Here is a 24,015-nt window from a genome sequence, read left to right on the forward strand (position 1 = left end):
GCTAAAAAATAAGAAATTCTGCACAGAGCTAAAAAATGTAACTGATGTGATAGGTTGATGTGTATTCTTAAAACAGAAAAAGCTTTCACTATAATTTAAATTGTTTTGATTATAATACTTTTTTTTTTTTCCAAAAACTTCTTCACATTTATTTATTTATTTTTTTTCTTTTCTTTATTTTCCATCCTGAGGGTTCAGGATGATTATAATACTTGAATGGGAGTTAGATAAACTTTTTGTAAATCTGATTTGTGTACTGGACACTAAAAATTATAAAGCAAATACAGTTTCAGAGGCAACTATTTTACCTTCTAAGATCCTAAAGACTTTAATAACTCAACAGAAAACTTTACATTTTTGCGGGGAAAGGACATAAAAACTCCTTGTAAATATGGAATTATCCATTCAATTCAGACTGAAGTCCACTTAAATTTTGGCAGAAATTTGCTGATGTATGTACTGCTCATGAACACCCTCAAGTAGAAGCTTGTGAAGCCACAATTAACTCTTAATGTACAAACTATTTAAGGAAAGTAAAATTATTCTGGATAGTTGGAAAAGGAAGAAATAAGGGAGCAAAAACACTCTGTTACTGGAGATTAGTTTGGACCACCAGTAACAAGAAATAAAAGTAAGTGAGTGGTATTCATAGAAACAACCACACCGCAGGCAGACCAGAGGTTTCTAAAATTTCTTCTAAACTACATGGTCAGAGCTAACAAGTCACACATCGAAGTGTAGCCAAACCTCATTCGGGGACAGGAAATAAGAGCAGAAATAAAACAATGGTTAATGATGCCCTTGAAGGGAGGCAAGATTTTAGAAGCTGAGTTTAAAGGAACCCTCCAGTGATGGTGACTCATGGGCAAAGAACTCAGCATGGACTTGCTCCTTTTCCAAGCTATTTATTCTAAACATATCTAAAAGTTTATAAAAGCTGGGGGTAGGAGAAGCAGACCTCTTACTCTCCTTGCTTCTATCGGTTTTATGTTTCCAGCGCCTAGTTTTCCCTTTGTTGTTATTTAGTCACTAAGTCGTGTCTGGCTCCTTTGTGACCCCATGGACTGTAGCCTGCTAGGCTCCTCTGTCCATGGAATTTTCCCAGGCAAAAATACTGGAGTAAGTTGCCATTTCCATCTCCAGGGGATCTTTCCTACCCAAGGATCAAACCCATCTCTTCTGCATTGCATGCAGTTTCTTTACCACTGAGCTACTAGGGAAGCCCTAGTTTTCCTTAGATCTAGTTAACCACAAATACAGAAGTTCGTTCAGATGCCCCTCTAGGCTGAAGGGTCTTTAAGCATTGCTTTAAAAAAGATATTAACTTGCACAATATTTCCCAGAATCTCCATTTTTTTTTAACTTTAAAACATGATTTTTAGTTTTTGGATAAACAAATGTTCATTTATATTCTATTTTGTTGTTGTTTAAAGTCAAGCTACCTCAATATCCTTCAATGACATGCATATGTGTTTTTAAAAGCATCTCTGACTGAAGGATAGAAGATGGGTGCAGAGGGTGTGGATGGTCACAGAATGCTGGGTGACCAGAAAGGAGGAATTGCATGTGAGGTAGGACAGAGCAGTGCTGATGGAGAAGCAGAGAAGAATAGAGGGATATTTATAAGACTAAAGTTTACAGGGAGGGTCAACCATGCCTTTGGATGGGTACTGGAGGACGGAGAAAGGGGGACATGACTTGGACAACTCTAGCATGGCTGCAGCAGTAATGTCATTTATTGGGACCAAGTGACAGCTTTTGGAGCAAACTTTTCATAAGAAGAGAAGGCGAGATTGTGTCCTACTCAAAGTACCTAGCAAAGCAAGGAAGTCTTATAGTCACATCTTATTAAAATAATTTCCACCAGCCACATAAGTAGGTGACTCAACTATTTTTAACTGACTTATTTGTTCTTTAGACGTATGACTGTGAACTTCCCAGCACCTTTAGGCATCTCCCATATTGAAATGTGAATGTTCAATAACCTGGGAGTGGGGCTTAAAAAGAATCTACATCAGGACTTCCTTGGCAGTCCAGTGGTTAAGACTCCCCACTTCCAATGCAGAAACATGGGTTTCATCACTGGTCAAAGAACTAAAATTCCATGTGACAAGTTAAAAGTTAAAAAAAAAGAAGAACCTATACCAAAGGCCCATTCCAAAACCTTAAAATCAGAATTCCAGGAATCCAATCACAGGTATCAGTACTCTTAAAACCTCTTCTAAATGATTCCAGTGTGAAACCATGATTGAGAATTAAAATATAATTCCTAATACCTTGCGAGCCATCTGTGTTAGTGCCCTCATCGATTCTCCAGTTACAGCATGTGCGTAGCTCTGTTCCAGCGCTTCTAACATTCTACCTGATCAGACTCTGATTTGTGTATGTGTTTGTGTCTCTCACCACTTCACAGCACCTTGAGGTCAAAGGCTATCTGGTTTTCATCTTTATACTCCAAACACCCAACACATGCTAAGAACACACTAAATGCCACCCGTCCGTACTTTTGCTGCAGAGTAAATTCTACAGATTTAAAATTAGGTTGATCTTGCCCATTTCTCTTCTTGTTGTCCCCAGTAGATCTAGTGGAGTACTTTGAAGTAAGGAAAAATGTATCCAGAACAAACGATTCTGCTCAGTTTTCAGTTTTAAAGTTAGCCTCCTTAAGTCATAGTAGAGACAAAAGTCTGAAAGCCAACAAAACTTTAATTTAAAAGAAACTTGATTTTGCCAGAGTTAAGGGTTTTGCAGGGGAGGAGTGAGGATGTGGTCTAGAAAGTCAGATCTGTATATCAAGAACCACGGTCTTGGCCTTAGGGACTAGAGTGCACTGCAGAAACCACCGAGAGGACAGCAGTGTGAAATAGTGTAAGACTAGTTTGTCTGGTCCAAAAAGAGTAGGTCATTACAAGCAAACTAGGAAACATGACCAGGTGCAATGAATCTTTGAGAAGAGCTTGGTAATCTCTGTCATACATTTATCCGTGATGCTGAGCATGAGAGCAGAAACAACTCTGGACAGTGTCCAGGCAGTTGGACTAACAGGTATTGGCAACAACTTGGACACGCTGTCCCCGAAACTTTTACGTGGCACAGGAAAAACTAAGCAGAACGCCTAAGGGTGGGTACCGTTGTGGCTGACAGACCAGGAAGGGCCGTGCCGTGGAGATGTGGGCATCTCAAAAGACCAAAGTGAGGATACTTTCCAGCAAATGCCTTAGGATAGAGGTCAAAGCCCAGCAGTTAAGATTCAGTGAAATGTCAGTGCCTCTGGGAAGGTTAGGGAGGAGGGAGGCTGAAGACTGCAAACCAGACTCACACTTTCATTCTCAACCCTCTCCCCATCCCAGGCCATTAATATTCCATATACTTCCTCTGGGATGGGGGCGGGGGTGGGTGGGATAATCTGATGTGCTTTAATGACAACAATGCAGTGTGAACTGCAGCCTAGGAGGCAAGTAGAAGAGATGAGTTCACTGGATTTAGCAGAAGGCATGGATGTAGCAGAAGGCATGGATGTAGCAGAAGGCATGGATGTAGCAGAAGGCATTGATGCTCACAGGAAGTACAGTTTCAAAGAAACGGTGGGAGTGAAAGTCAGAAGACGTGGGTTGAAGGCCACGTCTGGTCAATGAGGAAGTGCAGGCTGCTTTCTTGAAGCAGATGACTGACTATGGGAGAGGGCAGGGTAGATTATAAATAGCAAGGCAGTAGGGCAATATTGCATAACTGACCAAGTAAGTTAACACGGGAACGGAACATGCAGAACATCATGATTAAAAACCCACCACAGCAATTATCCTTCAATTTAAAATAAATACATTTTTAAAAATAAATAAAATGGATAACCAACAAGAAAAAAAAACATTCAGCACAGATTCCTATTTCTCTGAAACCTAATTCTCCACTAGTGACTGGCTCTGATATACACTTCTAAAAGAGTTAACTTCAGATCCCAAACTTTGAGAATATGGGCTTTTTTTCATTATCACTCACATTCCTGGGTTATAGATGTTCTGTTGCAATATTAAGCTGTGATGTTATTAATTTCTACAAATTCCTCATATCTTTAAAAATAGTGGGAGAGTAATGATTCATAAATTCAGCAACATTAGAACATATATTTCAAAAGCATTTTTCCAATAATTCGGTAAATTCCAAATTGCTGAAATCTACCCATGTCTCATATTATTTACTGAAAATACACTAAATATAAGACAACTTATCCAAATCATCCTCTAAAATGATAATTTTCTTAACTTCCAAAGTGATTAAATAAATAATTTTACAATTTCATGCTTTAGGTTGGAAAGATTTTGCTGTCATGTCTAGGGAATATTTTGTCATTGTTGTTCAGTCACTCAATCATGTTCAACTCTTTTGCGACCCTATGGACTATAGCCTGCCAGCCTTTTCTGTCCATGGGATTTCCCAAGCAAGAAATCTTGGAGCAGGTTGCCATTCCCTTCTCCAGGGGATCCTCCTGACCCAGGGATCAAACCCTCCTCCCCGCACTGGCAGACAGGTTCTTTGTTTCTGAGCCACCAGATAAGCCCCTAGGGAATATTTACTGTAGTCTAAAATCCTATCACACCAAATGTTACTAAGGTATATGCCACATCACCTTAATACTAGTGATTGTTTATCGAAAAAAAAGCTCACTTCCCCCCAAAACAATCAAGACACAGGATTTAGGTTATACCTATAACCTTAGTGTTGGCCATGTGGCTTTAGCTTAATGACAGCTTTAGATGTGCAACCTATCTTCTTTCATACCTGGGTCATGAAACACATCAAGTAACAACTAAAGCAGAAAGTGGTCACAAAATAATTAACTCAATAACTGCTATTAAAATATTATGACAGAGATTTTCATTTCATTCTTATTGGTTGACTATGACACACCCCAAAACTAAAGTGCCCAAGGTAACTGCAAGATCTTATCACCTTTTAGAAACTTTTGGCGACATACCAACTGGTTAAAGGTTAGTAATATAAACACAGGTCATGTGAGTGTTTGTTCTAAAATACTTAGGAATTCAGAGCTTGAATCCTACTAGGATATCTCTGGGAGTGGTGGGAAAGTTCCACAACATAAGAGGGAATCAGCTTCAAGTATTGATGCAAGAAAATTATACCAAATGTCTCTAATCAGCCACGAGAGCAAGAGATAACTTGAAAGTCATTGGAAATATTAACTACATAAAATAAAGAAAATTGACTATTAAATAGGTCAATGTCCTTGAACCTTTTTATAGAGACTCTTCCCTATGACATGAGCCTGGATTTGCGGGGAATATTCCTATGACGGGTATTACCTATGGAAAGACAGCATGTTACCAGAGCTATAATCAGTCTAGCACAGCACTGAACTATGCAGCCCATTATGGAAATTCAATACTTATTCAATAAAATAATAAGTAATTTCATTGTTGTTTAATTGCTCAGTCGTGTTCAACTCTTTTGCAACCCCATGGACTATAGCCCACTGGGCTCCTCTGTCCATGGGATTTTCTGGGCAAGACTACTGGAGTAGGTTGCCATTTTCTCCTCCAGGGGATCTTCTGAATCCAGGGATCAAACCTGCATCTCCGTGTCTCCTACACTGCAGGCAAACTCTTTACCATTAAATCACCAGGGAAGCCAAATAATTTCATTACTAATACTAATTTCAGTAGATTCTAAGCCAGATTAGACATAATCTATTCTGAGTTAAGCAGATTCTGAAACTGTTGCAAGATACTCTGTTATAGAGCCATTTCACACTTGGTAGGATGTAAACTATGAATAGAAAAATTCAGGTCTCGTTCCAGATCGCCGCTCAACCTGCTTTAATGCAAGTGACTTTCTCACATATTCTAAGGTGGTTTTCTCTGGAAACTGGAATGGTAACTGTCATTTCCAGATATGATTGTGTGTCAGACGGGACTGAATCACCATCAGCTGAGATCAGTATGTCACTAGAAACCACAGTCAAGATGAAAAACAAAAACAAGGAAGTTAAGGCTGGAAGAGGTTAATGACTTGCTCAACATAAAAGAGTAGAGAGTTGAAAAGTTCAACTGGACACTATTCATGACAAAGAGATTATTGCACTTGTAAAACAAATACATTATATATAAAATATTTTTTTTAGGAAGGAAATATTTTCAAGTAATGGCAATGATGAATTACAGTATCAATGGGAAGTATTTACAGACCCCAGAGCACATCTAATCAAATACCCAAATTTGTAGATGAGAACCTGAGATTATATTCAACTTGATGAAAATTGAGGCCCGCTTTTTCCATGAACCATATCACCTTATATATAAAAATACTTTGTAAATTATAAGGGGATAAAGGGCTATAAAATATAAGTAGTTAAGACAGAAAATTAATTATTGTACATTAGCTGTGAGAGATTCCAAGTGCTGTGACTGTCTTTGGAACTGCACAGCTTAATACACCTGATCATCTATTTATATGCCATGGTTTTGTTTGCTGGTGAGTGCAGAGAGAGAATAGCATCTGTTTTCTGCCTAGATATTAAGGTTAGGTGGAGAAGGCAATGGCACCCCACTCCAGTACTGTTGCCTGGAGAATCCCATGGATGGAGGAGCCTGGAAGGCTGCAGTCCATGGGGTCGCTGAGGGTCAGACACGACTGAGTGACTTCACTTTCACTTTTCACTTTCATGCATTGGAGAAGGAAATGGCAACCCACTCCAGTGTTCTTGCCTGGAGAATCCCAGGGACGGGGGAGCCTGGTGGGCTGCCATCTATGGGGTCGCACAGAGTCGGACACGACTGAAGTGACTTAGCAGCAGCATGAAGGTTAGGACTTCAGTCTGGTTAGGGCAATAGGACAGTATCTAAAGTTGAAAAGGACATTTCCATGAAATTCACTGTGAAATACAGGGCAAGAATACTGCCATTTTGCATGTAGATGTCTAAATGTAACACTGGGAATTGTACTTTGGGCATTAGTAGCATAATCTCAACTATGCACACAGCTTGTATAATCTAAGACAGTCAGATTATACACTGCTGCTGCTGCTGCTAGTCGCTTCAGTCGTGTCCGACTCTGTGCCACCCCATAGATGGCAGCCCACCAGGCTCCCCCGTCCCTGGGATTCTCCAGGCAAGAACATTGGAGTGGGTTGCCATTTCCTTCTCCAATGCATGAAAGTGAAAAGGGAAAGTGAAGTCCTTCAGTCGTGTCCGACTCTTCACGACCCCATGGACTGCAGCCCACCAGGCTCCTTCGTCCATGGGATTCTCCAGGCAAGAGTACTGGAGTGGGGTGCCATTGCCTTCTCCAAGATTATACACTAGTAGTAATAAAAGTAGAGGTGTCCCTAACTTAGAGAACCCAATGAAGTTTACAATTTGGGTCATTTTCCAAACCATTTATAACCTTAGCATATTCAATTTCTGTGCTCCTGCCAGCTTAATACTGCTCACACTGAGCTTTGTGTAGTTCCATTTTTAAATTCCTTGGTATCACGTCTTTCTATATACATGAAATAAACTCTTTTGGCCTCTGACTGATGCTCTTCCCCAACATACTGCCTAAGGAGAGGCAGTAAAACAAAATACTTAGGTAGGAATCACTGTTCCCTGGTGGCTCAGCAGTAGAGAATCCACCTGCAATGCAGGAGACACGGGTTTGATCCTTGGTTTGGGAAGATGTCCTGGAGAAGAAAAGGGCAACCCTGCCACTGCACGTGGTTTCCAGTAGCAGGAAATACCCTTTATTTCTACTTTTTTTTTTTTCCTTCTACTTTTGAAACCTTACAAAGTTTTAAAGACTTAAGTCAGATATTGCCCATCCCACTAAGATAATACTAGACATTTGTACTTGTGCCTTTTCTTCTAACAATTCCGAGAGAATTAACAAGTACGAAATAGTATTATGTGTGTGGCTATATGGGCTATATTAGTATTTGTTGAAATACTTTCCCTACACTCTTCAGGCAGGCTATTTACACTCATCCTATGTCCATGTTAAATTCTAGAATCTTTGCTTCCTGGGGGAATCAATTTCCCCCTCATGCAATGTTTTCCCACACATATTTCAGGACAAAAATAATTAGAGGAAGCTCTGTTCAAGAAGAAGGGGAACTATATTAAGAATTATTCAATTTCTGTTCTATGGTAGGAAGAACTAAATCATTACTCCATTCTAATTAAGTTTATCAAAAGAAATAAAAACTTCTGAAGTTTTATGTGTCATTTAAATACTTGCCAACTAGTCATATGATATGACTGCATGTCACGTAGCCATGACCACTTTCTAGTGTGTAGAAAAAGTGAGTATATTCCACAACACATACATCTGATTTGATCTGAAGACAATTTACCTTCCTCTAGACATCTCCAGGTAAGCATAACACTTACAGTGCCAAGGTCAATGATGAAGCAGTCACCCTTGTTGAAACTGTCCCAGCTTAGGGGAACTTCCGTGGCCCTGACGACTCTCCGACCTTTCACATGCAGGAGCCTCTGAGCAGTCAAGTCATTTGTAAGCACATGATTGAGTCCAGATGCCACACCGCCAGCCTGATCAGTGAGAGAAAGAAAACAAAACAAAACAGCTGAGGCTTTGACACGGCAGCTTAGAAAACCGCTGGTGTTGGTACCAAACTGCTTGCTAGGCCAAGAGAAAACAGCCAAGGGCGTGTGAAAAATTAAATATGCAGAAGAGAATTTCCAACAGGCAAATCAATAGGTAATTGTTTTGTTGTGGGCTCTTTGTCCTTCCTATTTTAACCATTCCTGTTAATACCGCAAATATTTACAGAAAACCCTCAGTATATAAAACCTGCTACATAAACAGAAAAGAGTTGTTATTCTTTTCCTTTGGGGAACTAATGATTCTCAAAGCACTGAATGAGAAGGCAGATAAGGATTTCAGAGGAAAAGGTGACAGGAGGTTAGAGAGTCAGAGGTCACAAGCATACACGAAGGAGGGCCCGGGAACCAGGCAGCGTGAAATTCCCATGGTCACAGCCTCAAGACAGAGGAGAGACCTGAGTGCTTGCCAGGTATGGGCTGCTTCTAATCTTAGTCCTTGATTTTGCATTAAATAAACATCACATGTCTTATTTATCTATTTATTTAGGTAAAAAGAGTACAAAACATGCCAGGCCTAAGTATTTACAGTCTAAATTGGTGGCATATCCCCACCAAAACAGAAAGAAAATCAAAGTCCAACCACGTTGAACTAAGAAATGGGGACAAATAAAGATGAACTGTATCAAGCACATCTTCTTGCATCATTTGAAATTAGCTTTCAGCTTTTTCAAGCTTTTTATTCTTTTCCTGAATTAAAATGTTAGGGACAATAATATTTATTTACTTCCCTAATTAACTATGAGGTAATGTACAAAATAAAGGTGCAGTGGAAATAAATCTGTTATTTATTGATCAAAATCCTCCCATGATAATATGGAAAGAAAATTAGCCGTATAAATTGGGACTTCCCCAGAGTCCAGTGGTTAATATTTATTTACTTCCATAATTAACTATGAGGTAATGTACAAAATAAAGGTGCAGTGGAAATAAATCTGTTATTTATTGATCAAAATCCTCCCATGATAATATGGAAAGAAAATTAGCTGTATAAATTGGGACTTCCCTGGAGTCCAGTAGTTAAGACTCTGCCTTCCAATGCAGGGGTTCGAGTTCAATCCTAGGTTGGAGAGCTAAGATCCCAGATCCTTGGGGCCAAATAACCAAAAACATAAAACAGAAACAATATTGTAACAAATTCAATAAAGCCTTTAAAAATAAATGGTTCACATCAAAACAAAATCTTTAAAAAATGAAGTCTTAAATAATCCAGATTTCAAGTTTATTACATCAACATATACAATAAATCCAAAGAAAGAGGTCAAGCTTCATATATAATTAATAGCACATTCTTTAAATTTCCAATGACTTTCAGACTTCTCCGCTTTTCCAAAAGGCCCTCATGAATATAAAGGTTTTATTAGTATGGGCTTAAATGTTGACTTCAGGATAACTATAACCACAAGCTTTTACAAATACATAATAATTTCCCAGTTCATAATTTTAAAAGGATTGCCATATTTCTTGACAGCACAAAGTAGTATAAAATAAAAATAAAGTTTATCATCTACATATTATGTTTTGCCATTTTAATTTTTTAAAATAAGAATTATACTGTGATCTGATAACAAAAAATAGTGTAAGAACACTGTGTTCTGAAAAAAAAAGTCATAAAATATAGAGTTGAATTAGGCTGAAAATAAATATATAATATTAGGATAATTTCATATGGTGAACTATCAGAGTGATATATATATAGTATGTGAACATTTAATGGTAGTTTTAAAAATTAATTTTGTCTCTAATATTTGATGCCAAAAATGAACAAAAAACTAAAGTTCCATATATATCCATATCAGAAAGTAATTCTTCTGTGAACATTGCTTGAATGAACCCTAGAAACTCCCAGTCTCCTTCTACCTACTTTATAGAATGAAAGCAAGGTGGATGATCTTCTAAACCAAGGGCACCATAAATACAGTTTTACTGGCTGACAGATGTCTAATTGTTGCTACTTACAACCACAGTTGGGGCTGGGTCTTGTTCAAGCTGGGACAGGGGCTTAGCCAGAGAGATAATAAAGGAAGCAATGCTGCTGCTGCTGCTGAGTCGCTTCAGTCGTGTCCGACTCTGTGCGACCCTATAGACGGCAGCCCACCAGGCTCCCCCGTCCCTGGGATTCTCCAGGCAAGAACACTGGAGTGGGTTGCCATTTCCTTCTCCAATGCACAAAAGTGAAAAGTGAAAGTGAAGTCGCTCAGTTGTGTCCGACCCTCAACGACCCCATGGACTGCAGCCTACCAGGCTCCTCTGTCCATGGGATTTTCCAGGCAAGAGTACTGGAGTGGGGTGCCATTGCCTTCTCCGAAAGGAAGCAATAGTAAGTAAGTAAGTCATCCTCTATAACTCCACCCCATCTCCCTATAAAACCTCACAGAGAAAAAAAAACACAAGTCAATTAAATGACATGGGACATGGGAAGATGGTCTCACCGTTTCCTAGCTACATCTTTATACTGCATATGGCAACTAAATGTGACCATTGCTGACTTGGTAATGGTAGACTTTGCCTAGTTTTACTCATTTCAAATAGACACAATATCCTTTTCAAAAGTATTCTTAAATAAAAATTCATCCAGACATTTGAACCATTTACTTATATTGAAAGCATCATAATACCATGGTTACTAGCTTAGGCACTGGAGTCGGTCACCCAATTCAGTCATATAGTACCTATGCTGCTACTGCTGCTGCTGCTGCTGCTAAGTCACTTTAGTCGTGTCAGACTCTGCGACCCCATAGACGGCAGCCCACTAGGCTCCTCTGTCCCTGGGATTCTCCAGGCAAGAATACTGGAGTGGGTTGCCGTTTCCTTCTCCAATGCATGAAAGTGAAATGTGAGACCTTCACAAATTAGGCTCTCTAAGCTTCCATTTACTTATCTTAATAGGATGATAATGATAGAAACTGTACTACGGGGCTGCTTTTTTCAGTTAAATGAGATGACACATGTGAAGTGCTTAGTACATCCCTAAAAGCATGAAATTAAGCATAACATAATAATCTTTGCTAAAGTTCTGGGTGGTAAAATGATCTCTGTTTCCACATCTCCTATCAAGTCTAGCTACAACTACACATGTTACCATCTGGTTAATGTCACTAATGATAAGATAGTAAACTGATTTTTTTGCTGATAAATTTGACCTCTATGTGCAAATATCCTCTTTCTAAAAAATGCTGATCTGTGGTGGTTTTAATGTTGACAATTAGAAGACAATTATTCAATAACTGTAAAATTACTTTTATCATGTCCACTTTTAAATATATTTCCAGAAATTTGATTTCAAAAGACCCACTAATACCAGAAGAATTAATAATAGCATGAGTCTCAAATGATTGCATATGCACTATAACATACACATTTTTATCATTTAATCTAATCCTTATGACACCTACACAAGAAAGTGTTGTTATCCTGTTGCACATTTGAGGAAATCGAGCACAGAAAACCTGTTTCCCTGCGGCAAACAAGCCACAAGTGACAGAAATGGGTTCATAATCAGGATGATGGTACAGTACATGCATTTAGTAATACAAGCTCCAGCTTATTCTAAATCTTGGATTCGTTGATATACAGGGGACTTCAGGATCATTTGACATAAAATAACTCATGTGAATTAAATAAAGGGCAATAGTTTCATATTCAATAGTCTCTAGATTAGAGTCAGAATTCTAGTTTAGTAGTTTACTTCTGAGGTTTTAGGTCTCCGCAGGGCTAATATACTGGAGGGGAGGAATGGTAGGGTCTCACAGAATACCTGCTGAAGCACGTTTGATTTTAAAAAGATTGTTTCTGGTGTGTTTGTAGGGAAGGTATTCCTCACACTTTAACTGAACATTCTCAGGGGCATGGGGAATAATGAAAGATGGACAATCTGCAAGGGTCACTGAGAGAATTCCAGAAAAAGCTATCCTTTACTGAAAGTTGCCTTAAAGGTATAGAGATAGTTAATTATCTGATATTTTACTTGTTTATTTCCAAAGTAAAGTCATTTGATAATGAGTTTCAGGCCAAAACACATAAACTCTGTGAGTGTGTGTGTGAGTGTGTGTGTGAGTGTGTGTGTGAGTGTGTGCGTGTGTGGGTATGTGTGTATGCCAGTGTATGTGTAGGAGTTTGTGAGGCTGAACCACGCATATGTTCAATTCAGTGGTTTCATTTGTAACATTTCTAAGATCAAACTAAGCTATTTGGGAAATGTATGTATAGTTCTATGTATTAACTGAAGTTATACTTGCTATAAATACTGAATTCATACGTTCCAGAACTGAAATTCCTGAGTTATGGGTTATTTGTAGCAAATTCAGCGATTCTTTAGAATAGCAAAAAAATAAACACTATTAATGTCCATGTTGCCTATATTTACTTAACTTCATTAAAAATTACCCTGCCAAATGAGATTAAGTCAGAATATGTCATACATTATACCATATATTCCACAAACATTTATCAAGCACCTATTATGTGTCTAGAGAGTCCTGGGGCTATATCAGTGAACAAAATAGATTAAAATGAAAACGAAATACCCTGCCCTCTTTCTGAATTACTTCACTAGGTTTAAGCAGCACCGACATATACTAACTACCATGTGTAAAACAGCCCGCCAGTGGGAAGCTGCTGTACAGGCACAGGGAGCTCAACCCAGAGCTCTGTGACAACCTAGAGGGGTAGGACGAGGTGGCGGGGGCGCGGAGGGGAGGTTCAAGAGGGAGAGGACATGTGTATACTTACGGCTGATTCACAATGTTGTATGGCAGAAGCCAACACAATATTGTAGAGCAATTATCCTCCAATTAAAAAAAAAAAAAAACCTGCCCTCAATGAACTTTTATTCTATCAAGACATGAGGTATGGATGCATAGGAAGAGAAAGGGGGTCATAAAACAATTTGGGGAACTGCTTACCTTGTATTTCAGACCTCCTTTAAAGTAGCCAACAAAATCCGTAGACTCATAGCCTTGAAGTTCTCTGTTCTGCACAGGTTTGCCACCCAAATAGTCATCCATCTGAACAGTAAAGATGGCAGCTGCTGTGCTTTCATCCTGAGTACACTCCTTTCCTAAAAGAGCAAATGACAGTATCTCATTTGTCAACTGAGAAACAGGATTAAGGCAGAATGTCTGATAAGAAAAAACTCAGAAACTATCTTTGAATTATACTCTGTGGATCACAATAAACTGTGGAAAATTCTGAAAGAGATGGGAATACCAGACCACTTGACCTGCCTCTTGAGAAACCTATATGCAGGTCAGGAAGCAACAGTTAGAACTGGACATGGAACAACAGTCTGGTTCCAAATAGGAAAAGGAGTACATCAAGGCTATATATTGTCACCCTGCTTATTTAACTTCTACGCAGAGTACATCATGAGAAATGCTGGGCTGGAAGAAGCACAAGCTGGAATTAAGATTGCCAGGAGAAATATCAATAACCTCAGATATGCAGATGACACCACCCTTACGGCAGAAAGTGAAGAGGAACTCAAAAGCCTCTTGATGAAAGTGAAAAGTGGAGAGTGAAAAAGTTGGCTTAAAGCTCACCATTCAGAAAACGAAGATCATGGCACCCGGTCCCATCACTTCATGAGAAATAGATGGGGAAACAGGGGAAACAGAGTCAGACTTTATTTTTTTGGGCTCCAAAATCACTGCAGATGGTGATTGCAGCCATGGGATTAAAAGACGCTTACTCCTTGGAAGGAAAGTTATGACCAACCTAGAGAGCATATTCAAAAGCAGAGACATTACTTTGCCAAGAAAGGTCCGTCTAGTCAAGGCTATGGTTTTTCCTGTGGTCATGTATGGATGTGAGAGTTGGACTGTGAAGAAAGCTGAGTGCTGAAGAATTGATGCTTTTGAACTGTGGTGTTGGAGAAGACTCTTGAGAGTCCCTTGGACTGCAAGGAGATCCAACCAGTCCATTCTGAAGGAGATCAATCCTGGGTGTTCATTGGAAGGACTGATGCTAAATCTAAAACTCCAATACTTTGGCCACCTCATGCAAAGAGTTGACTCATTGGAAAAGAGCTTGATGCTGGGAGGGATTGGGGGCAGGAGGAGAAGAGGACGACAGAGGATGAGATGGTTGGATGGCATCACCGACTCAATGGACATGAGTTTGAGTGAACTCCAGGAGTTGGTGATGGACAGGGAGGCCTGGCGTGCTTCGATTCATGGGGTCGCAAAGAGTCGGACACGACTGAGTGACTGAACTGAACCATAAATTTATGTATAAATTGTTCATCTTCAACAGAACAATTTTTCTGCAGAAATGATTCAATATAAAATACTATTTTGCTAATAAGTAAAAGAAATTCTCTGTATCTGCTTTCCAGTTTTTTTTTTAAACCTTAAAAGAATCACCACTGTCCAAATACGTTCAGGATGATATAATAATATATTCCAGTAGGATTCAGATTCATTTGTTACAGTCAATAAGATCAGGCTATCAAAACATTTTTCAGTTGTCTTAACCTTTCTCAGCATTAATCTCCAGGTTTCCAACATGTCAATATATTAATATTTGTAAGGAATACAAACATCATAGGCCAGAACTAAACAACACTTTGAGAACAGGAAAATTAATGTAACTTGACCTTATCTCTATTTTTTAAGTATAAAGGTTTTTTTTTAATAAGTATGTGTAACATAGGCATAATTAAGTCAATACATTTTTAAGGAATTTCACATGTTTTGATTCTTTCCACTGCTAAGCACCTTAATTCCTCCAAAGTCATAATCTTCAATAGCCCTGTCAAAAAGCTCAACCCACAGCTGCCAGTTAGTCCATAATTCTTTATTTGGGCTTCTCTGAACTTCAATGGAATATGGTCACACTTCAAAATTCTCCCCATGTAATCTTTGGAATCCAATTTTCTCAAGCAATTTACTTTAGCACCATGTTTAAGATCAAGAGATGGATCTGTCTGGTTCTGAATTTGACAACTTTAAAAATGAGGCTTCCCTGGTGGCTCAGTGGTAAAGAATCCATCTGTCAACGCAGGAGACGTGGGTTTGATTCCTGGGTGGGAAAGATCCTCTGGAGAAGGAAATGGCAATCCACTCCAGTATTCTTGCCTGGAAAATCCCATGGACACAGGGCCCGATGGGCTAGAGTCCATGGGGTCACAAAAGAGTCAGATACAGCTTAGCAACTGAACAACAAAAATGTATTAAGTTCAAATCATATTCACTCCTAAGCGATAAAAACCTAGAACAGTACAGATGGTTGGGATACGCCAATACATTTTTTTTTTAAGTCCAGAAACTGTGTTCTCAAGATAAATATAAAGATCGCTTCTAGGACTACAGAGCTGATAAAATCTTAAGCTTTCCCCTGTGTTTGAGTCCCAGTGTCCCCACTTGACTGTCTTACTGGCATCAGATAATATTCTCTGAAGGAAAAGGGAGAATAAAAGCAGCAGCATGCTCACATCTTTTGAATGTTAACATATGCAGTATCATCCTGGGAATTTAACATATTACACACATTTAACTTTCATAATTCTAATACAGATCTGATCCAGGCCACCTCACTGAGGTCAAAACACCAATTCTTAAGACCCAGTGTCCTCAGTGTACACAAAGATCAGAACCAGGACAGTCCTGCTGCTGCTGCTGCTGCTAAGTCGCTTCAGTCGTGTCCGACTCTGTGCGACCCCATAGACGGCAGCCCACCAGGCTCCCCCGTCCCTGGGATTCTCCAGAAGAGAACACTGAAGTGGGTTGCCATTTTCTTCTCCAGTGCATGAAAATGAAAAGTGAAAGTGAAGTCGCTCAGTTGTGTCCGACCCTCAGCGACCCCACGGACTGCAGCCCACCAGGCTCCTCCGTCCATGGGATTTTCCAGGCAAGAGTACTGGAGTGGGATGCCATTGCCTTCGTCGAGGACAGTCCTGAGAAGACCTCAAAATTTAAAAGACATTTAAAAACTTTTACTATACCTAACCTGTGTGAAAACCGTTAATGACTCTAGAAATAATAGTAGCTAATATACATTTATAGCACCCTTGCTATGGGCCAGACACTGTGCTAGTGTTTTACATTAATGATCTGCTTTAATCTTCAAATGACCCAACGTAGCCAAAATCATTTTCTACCATGTTACAGCAGAGGACATGGAGGCTTAGAGAGAAAAAGTAACTTCCTTGAGGTCATAAAGTTGACCTTTGGCAGACACAGCCCAGGTTTCTAAGACAGGTTTCTGTGACTCTGAGGCACAGATCTTAGAAATTACGATACTAGTAGGTTTTTTAAACTCAGACTCTCACTAGCAGTAACATTTTGAGGTGACTGGGGAATGTAATTTTCCTCCCTGGATAATTGACACATAAACATTTAAAAGCTGTAACAATACTAGAGTTCACCTGGAACCCCAATTAGGAGTATTCACTAAAGTTGAAGAAAGGAAGTCAGTCAAGTATATAAAAGAAAGGATTGGATTTATTTATAACTCCTCTCTTACTCTCAAAGAAGACTGGTGTGCTATCTTCTCAGGAAAAAAGAAAATCAGTAGCTAGATATCAATTTTATGAACTCATTGTGGTCAAAGGAAATTACTTAACACACATAAAAAGCACATGCAGTTTTGCAGTCTGAAAGAGCTCTAGTGTCATTCTTCTGTCCACTTCCCCATCCATAAATCAGATTATCAATGAAGGCAAAGATGTTAAAGGAGGGAAACTTAAATCAACCTTAATAGGAAAGGTGTTAAGGATGATGCATCTGATACACGTATTCTTACTTCAGAACAGGTTGAAATCCGAGTTTCTTGAGGTAGATACAAATGGATAGGTATGTGATTAATGAATGAACTTGAAGTAAGTTAATTAAATTATCCTGTAATTTGTTGATGCTTATGTACTGTGCCAGGCCAGGGAATGTCAGTATGAGTAAACCAGAGTCTTCTAAAAAGGCTGAAAGGTCTTAATGAAACCAATACTAGCCTTTGAACATAAAAACTAGAATCAAATTCAGTTATAGCATGATGAAATTCTCATAAGTGTTCAAAAACTATTGAGTGTTCTGAATGAGTTCTTATGATTTCATTTATTTTTCCCATGCTGATTTTCCCAATGCCTTTCATGTTATATTCTTTTATGTTATGTTATTTACATTACATTGTGTTATATTTTATTTGTACATATGCTGTATGTTTGTTTAGTCTCCAAGTCGTGTATGACTCTTTTGTAACACCCATGGACTGTTGCCCGCCAAGCTCCTCTGTCCATGGGATTTTCCAGGCAAGAATACTGGAGTGAGTTGTCAATTCCTTCTCCAGGGAATCTTCCCGACCTAGGGATCTAATTTGCGTCTCCTGCACTGCAGGCAGATTCTTTACCACTGAGCACCCTGGGAAGCCATATGCTATAAGCTTCCTGAAATTGTTTCGAGGATGTGATGATTTCATATATGCTGCTACTGCTGCTAAGGTGCTTCAGTCGTGTTTTACTCTGTGCAACCCCATAGACAGCAGCCCACCAGGCTCCCCCGTCCCCGGGATTCTCCAGGCAAGAACACTGGAGTGGATTGCCATTTCCTTCTCCAATGCATGAAAGTGAAAAGTCAGAGTGAAGTCGCTCAGTTGTGTCCGACTCTTAGCGACCCCATGGACTGCAGCCCACCAGGCTCCTCCGTCCATGGGATTTTCCAGGCAAGAGTACTGGAGTGGGGTGCCGTTGCTTTCTCCGGATTTTATATATAAAACATAATAAAAAGAGAGGTTTAATGACTAGGTTAATGGAATATCCATTCATGATAAAAGCTCTCGGCAAGTCTAGAATACGGGGGGAAATGCTCAACTTAATAAACAGCATCTTCAAAAAACATAAAGCTAACATAATTTTTAATGATCAAGGACTGAATCCTTTCCCCCCAAAATGGGGAACAAGGCAAGTACTCTTATGAACATAACACAGGAAGTTCTAACTATTGCAGAAAGGTAGGAAAAAGAAATAAAAAAACATAAAGATTGTAAAGGAATAAAACAATGTGTCTATTTAGAAATGACAGGATAATCTGCATAGAAAATCCTAAGAATAAAACAAACCCTTTAGAATAAATGCATTCAGCAAGATAGCATGATAAATATTAACCAATAACAAAAAGCAGTCGCATTTTTATATAGAAACAATGAACATGCAGAAATTGAAATTGAAAGCACAATATCATTTTCAGTCACTTCAAAGAAACTGAAATACTCAGGAATATGTTTAACAAAACAAGTACATGATCTACATGCTAACAACTACAAAATGATGATAAAAATCAAAGACCTTAGTAAAGACAGTGTTCGTGAATTATAAGTCTTGTAATATAATAAATATGTCAATTTTCCCCAAATTGATCTATAGACTTAATGCTATTCCTGTCAAAATCCTATCAAGGTTTATTACAGATTACATGAGTTTGTTATAAAATTAATGTGAAAAGGCACAGTCCCTAGAACAGCTAAAGCAATCCTGACAAAGAAAAATAAGGTAAAAAAACTAATTCTATCTGATATTAAGTTTTCCTATACAGGCACAATAATTAATTAAGATAGTGTGGTACTGGTTGAAGAATCGACAGATGGATCAATAGACCAAGTTTCCTCAAATAGAACATTTTGTAAAACTTTAGTATGTATAGTTTAGTATACTAAATTAGTATACTATATGTATACTAATTCAGTATGCTGCTGCTGCTAAGTCGCTTCAGTCATGTCCAACTCTGTGCGACCCCGTAGACGGCAGCCCACCAGGCTCCTCCATCCATGGGATTTTCCAGGCAAGAGTACTGGAGTGGGGTGCCATTGCCTTCTCCACTAATTCAGTATACACACATTAAAGTATAAGCATATAAGTACAGGACGCACAGACTGTCACAACCAGGATATTGACACTGATACAATCCACTTATACACTTTTCATATTTCCCCAATTTTACTTGTAGTCATCTGCACTTGTACATTAGTTAAATATAATTTTATCACATGTGTAAATTTACATACCCACCATCATAGTCAAGACACTGTATAGTTCCATCACCAAAAAATCCCTCATGGTGTCTTTTTAAAACTCCACCCACCTCCCACCTGAACTACTCCTTCCTCACCTCATCCTTAACCTCTGGTAGCAATGAATCTAGATTTTTAAAATGTTATATGAGTAGAATCATATAGCATGAGACCTACTGGTGTTGTTTTTCTTCTTCCCATTAGGCATAATTCCCTAAGGGATTCGTCTGACTTGTGTTTATCCGGAGTTTGGGGCTCTCAACCAGAGTGATGTCAGAAAGAGAAAAACAAATATCATATATTAGTGCATATATGTGGAAGCTAGAAAAATGGTATAGATGATCTTATTTGCAAAACAGAAATAGAGACAGCCACAGAGAACAAATGTATGGACACCACGTGGGGAAGGAGAGTGGGATGAGTTGGGAAATTGCGATTGACACATATACGCTATTGACACGATGTATACACTAGATTACTAATGAGAATGTAACTGGATAGCTCGGGGAACTCAGTGCTTGGTGGCGACTTAAATGGGAAGGAAATTAAAAAAAAAAAAAGAGTATGTGTATATATATGTATGTATAGTTGATTCACTTTGCTGTACAGTAGAAACTAACATAACATTAAAATTAATTTTAAAAAAGTTTGTTCCTTTATGTTGAGTAGTAGTCCTTGGTATAGACGTGCCACTTGTTTAATCAGTAACCTGTTGAAAGTTATGTGGGCTGACTGAAATTTTGCTATGACATCAGTGTACTGGTTCTTGCATGAAAATGAAATTTCTCTGGATTAAATACCTGTGAATGTAACTGCTGAATCACATGGAAGTTGCATGCTCAGTTTCATAAGAAACTGCCAAAGTCTTTTCCATAATGGTTGTACACTTTATATTCCACCCCCACCACAAGCGATGTATAAAACCCCAGTTTCTCAGCATCCTCCGCAGCCGGTGTATAAGTTCTTTGTATTGTATGTTGTATACGCTCACCCAGTTTTTTGGATTCACAGTGCCTTGAAATAGAACCCAGCACAGACTAGCTGGTAGATGCATTTAAACTGCTAGGTACAAAACCAAAATGTTTTTTTCAGGAAGAACCAATGCAACAACTTCTGAATGACATGCAACAAATGCTTACTTTGTAAAGGAAATAAAACAAAAAAATAATCAAATAAAAAGATCTGAGATACGCGAGGGTTTTATGGAAAGACACTGAGGGAGAGGCCAGGGAGGACAACTCTTCCTCTGTTCTCCTGTTCTGGGCTCACTTCCTCCTGTTTCCCTTTTCTTCCTCTCAGCTGGCCTGTTTCTTCACTTCTACGCTATGCCCCTTCTCATACCAGGCTGATTTTAACTCTATTCTCTTTCATCTTCCTCTCAACTGACTTCCTTTAGTCAGGCTTTCTCTTCCCTTGAACCTTCAGCTCTCCCTCTTGGAATGTCCTCTCAATCTGTTTTTCTGAATAAACCTCACGAATTCACCCAAATTTAGGTCTAGTGGTGTGCTGGTGCTCAGTCGTATCTGACTCTTTGCTACTCCGTGGACAGTAGCCCGCCAGGCTTCTCTGTCCAGGGGATTTCCCAGGCAAGAATCCTGGAGTGGGTTGTCATTTCCTCCTCCAGGGGATCTTCCCAACCCAGAGATCGAACTCCCATCTCCTGTGTCTACTGCACTGACAAGGGTTCTTTAACCACTGTGCCACTTGCCAAGCCCAAATTTAGGTCGAGTTATATCTTCAGGTCCTGCTGGCTACTGTGCTCTAAACTTTCCACATTTCCCATGAGTTTCTATCACACAATCCCTCCCAACTCCCCTCCTTTTCCTGTTTTTCCATCAAGGCTCTTCTGCTTCCCAGTGACCACAGACACTTTGTGTCTCTTTCCTGGCGCTCATCACATTTTACCTGTGTTCTATCACTTCTGTTTCATTGCATCATTGAGACTGTAAACTTTCAGGGAAGTTCCTTAAGTTATTCGTATGCAAAAATGCCTTACACAGTGCTGGACACATTGAAAGTTACTGAATTAACCTATTAATTAACGCACTAGTATGTTCAGTTTTTATAGATCTTTAAGATCATAAAATGTTTCTGCCCAAAGCATTTCTGTTACATTTTTTGAAACTGGAACTACATCAGTTTAGTTTCCCTTCCCTTTCTGAAGTCTGATTCATTCATTCATTTACAACACTTTTACTCATTGCAAAACTAAGTTCTAAAAAAAGGACCAAGGTGAAGGCATTACTATTCTATGTGGCTTCACTCATTCATGAACATAAGTTATACATTAAGATTTCAGTGGGGTGATTCTTGGTGTAAAACATAAGTAGATCACTGTCTGTGATAAAATGAATAGTGACATTACACTAGAAAACCACAAGGAGTTTGGATCTCAGCCTCAGCCTCCTCAAGCAGGCACAAAATTTTAGTATCAAATAAATGTTATAATGAAACAGTCTTGTCTCCCTGTATGGATTTCTCATTTGGAAGTGTTTGCTCCCGGTGGTGGCTAATATTGAGAACATCACTTCTCAATGTTCTCTACCATCTTGCCTCAAAATCTTCAAATGTTAGGAAGGAGAAATGACTTTCAGGGACTTCAAAATGTGTATGTTTTGTGTGTTTTCCCCATAATGAATACAAGTATAAATAAACACAGTCTAGGGGAGGCAAGCTGATTCTCAACGAAGGCAATAAGGCTCAGATAATCGGTGCGTTGTTAGACGGGGTGTGCCCAGTGGCACAGGATCTCACAGGGAGAGGTTAGACATTCAGCATGTTTACGAGTAAAAGTAGAAGGTGGAAAAAGTAGAACACACAAGGCCCAGTGTCCTAAGAGCCCGGCGCGGGTGAAGCCCAAAATAATTACTACCGATGAAGGAGCTGTTTTGTTCCAAACTGTGTCCTTGTTCAAAAACATAGGTAATAAATATAAAAATAGTCATTATAAAGCGACTCATCTAAATACAAAATCTGCCATAGAAAGTTATTTACTTTGTATTGATAAGGCCGCCAGCATCCTAATCAAAAGGAATTTCTGTTCACCAAAGCTGCAAGCAGCGCGGTGCAGGCTTGGGATGTGATTTTTAAAGCAGCCAAGAACTTAACTTAATCGTTGCAATTACTAGAGAACGCTAAGCTGAGTCCAGGAAGGCGGGGCGGGGCGGGGGGGTGCGGGAGGGGGGTGGAAAATATATATATATATATACATATATTCAAGGACTTCCCGCGGCTGCGGGCAAATGCCCACAAACTTGTTTGACTTCATCTCCTAGCTGACAGGGAAACCAGGACTGAACTTCTCGGAAGGTGAGCCTAACTTGACCGGCCCCAGGGCGTGGCTGGCAGCCGCCCTGGGAGGAAGCGGGAGTTTGGAGACTGGAACGTGAAAGGGGGAGAAGCTAGAGGAACCAGCTGCAAAACCTGGGAGGTGGGCTCAACAAAGGTCAAAGCCATGGAGGTAAGACTGCTCCCCCACTTCGCCGCGCCCTGCGTTCGCTAACGCGTTTGCAGGCGCGGACTCTCGCGAGTGGAAGGTTTCCAACCCCAAAGTTGGAGGGGGCGCCCACTGGGGCGCAACCGGCGCGACGGGTCTCCAAGTGGGTCCAGCTAGTGCTGCCTTCCCCCAGCCGGCCACTCGCAATCCCGGGCGGCCTCGCCCCTCCCCGAGCCAGCCCCGCGGCCGGCTCGCCCCTTACCCAGCCAGAAGTGCAGGCGGTAGGTGAAGCCCCGGCTGGCCTGCGTCGTGTGGAGCACCAGGTAGGCATCCCCGACGTAGAAGTTGCCATACGCGCTCTCGGGCACCGGCACCAGCTCCAGCTTCTCAATTCTCCAGACCTGCAGCCCCGCCCTCTTGCCCGCGCGGGCGAACTCCTCGTGGTACAGCCCCTGGGCCATGACTCGGGCACGCGATGTTCCGGGGAGTGGACGCGGGGTCTCGCTGACCTGGGAGTCGGACTGAACCCAGACCGATTGGATGGACCCAGGTCGCAGCGGTTTTATAGGGTGTGCTCTGCGGGGAGGCGGGGGAGGGGGCGGGGCCCCCAAACGGGAGGGGCCAAGTGCCCAGACAGGAGTTACTAGCCAGGAGTATCTCAGCCAATCACTTCTCAGCCTAAGCGCAGCATCCTGTATCAACCTCCTGCGCCCTTTCCTGCAGCCCGAGGGAAATCGGAATCTCAGAAATCGTAGAGATCCTGAGAGAACCTTACTGAAAATCCAGGAAATGCGTCCTCCCAGGAAGGACATATTTCTTGGCAACAGATGGAGGAGATCAACAATGAAAACTGTTTAGTGCATCGTTTAGGGGGAAGAAAAAAATTGGCTGTCTAGGTAATAATTAATCATCAACCCCATCATTTCATCTGCCAGTCTCTCCATCCCTGCTGGCCACAGTTTCTCTCTG

General features: G+C 40.1%; 1 protein-coding gene across 1 annotated transcript in view; it reads right to left on the minus strand.

Annotated features, from left to right (window-relative positions):
• SCIN (scinderin) overlaps positions 1–23,584 on the minus strand; it is a 77,616-nt gene extending 54,032 nt beyond the window's left edge. Inside the window, exons 1-3 of the mRNA XM_086397604.1 lie at positions 23,309–23,584; positions 13,520–13,674; positions 8,382–8,543 (exon numbers count right to left, since the gene is read on the minus strand). Of these exons, the coding sequence (XP_086253730.1) occupies positions 8,382–8,543; positions 13,520–13,674; positions 23,309–23,507 (516 nt within the window). The 5' untranslated portion in view covers positions 23,508–23,584. The remainder of the gene's footprint in view (positions 1–8,381; positions 8,544–13,519; positions 13,675–23,308) is intronic.
• Between the last annotated feature and the right edge of the window lie 431 nt (positions 23,585–24,015).

The sequence above is a fragment of the Bos grunniens genome, chromosome 4 (genome assembly GCF_055505025.1).
Source record: "Bos grunniens cultivar Pamir isolate PY7600 chromosome 4, Bosgru_T2T1.0, whole genome shotgun sequence".
In the NCBI taxonomy this organism is placed as follows: Eukaryota; Metazoa; Chordata; class Mammalia; order Artiodactyla; family Bovidae; genus Bos; species Bos grunniens.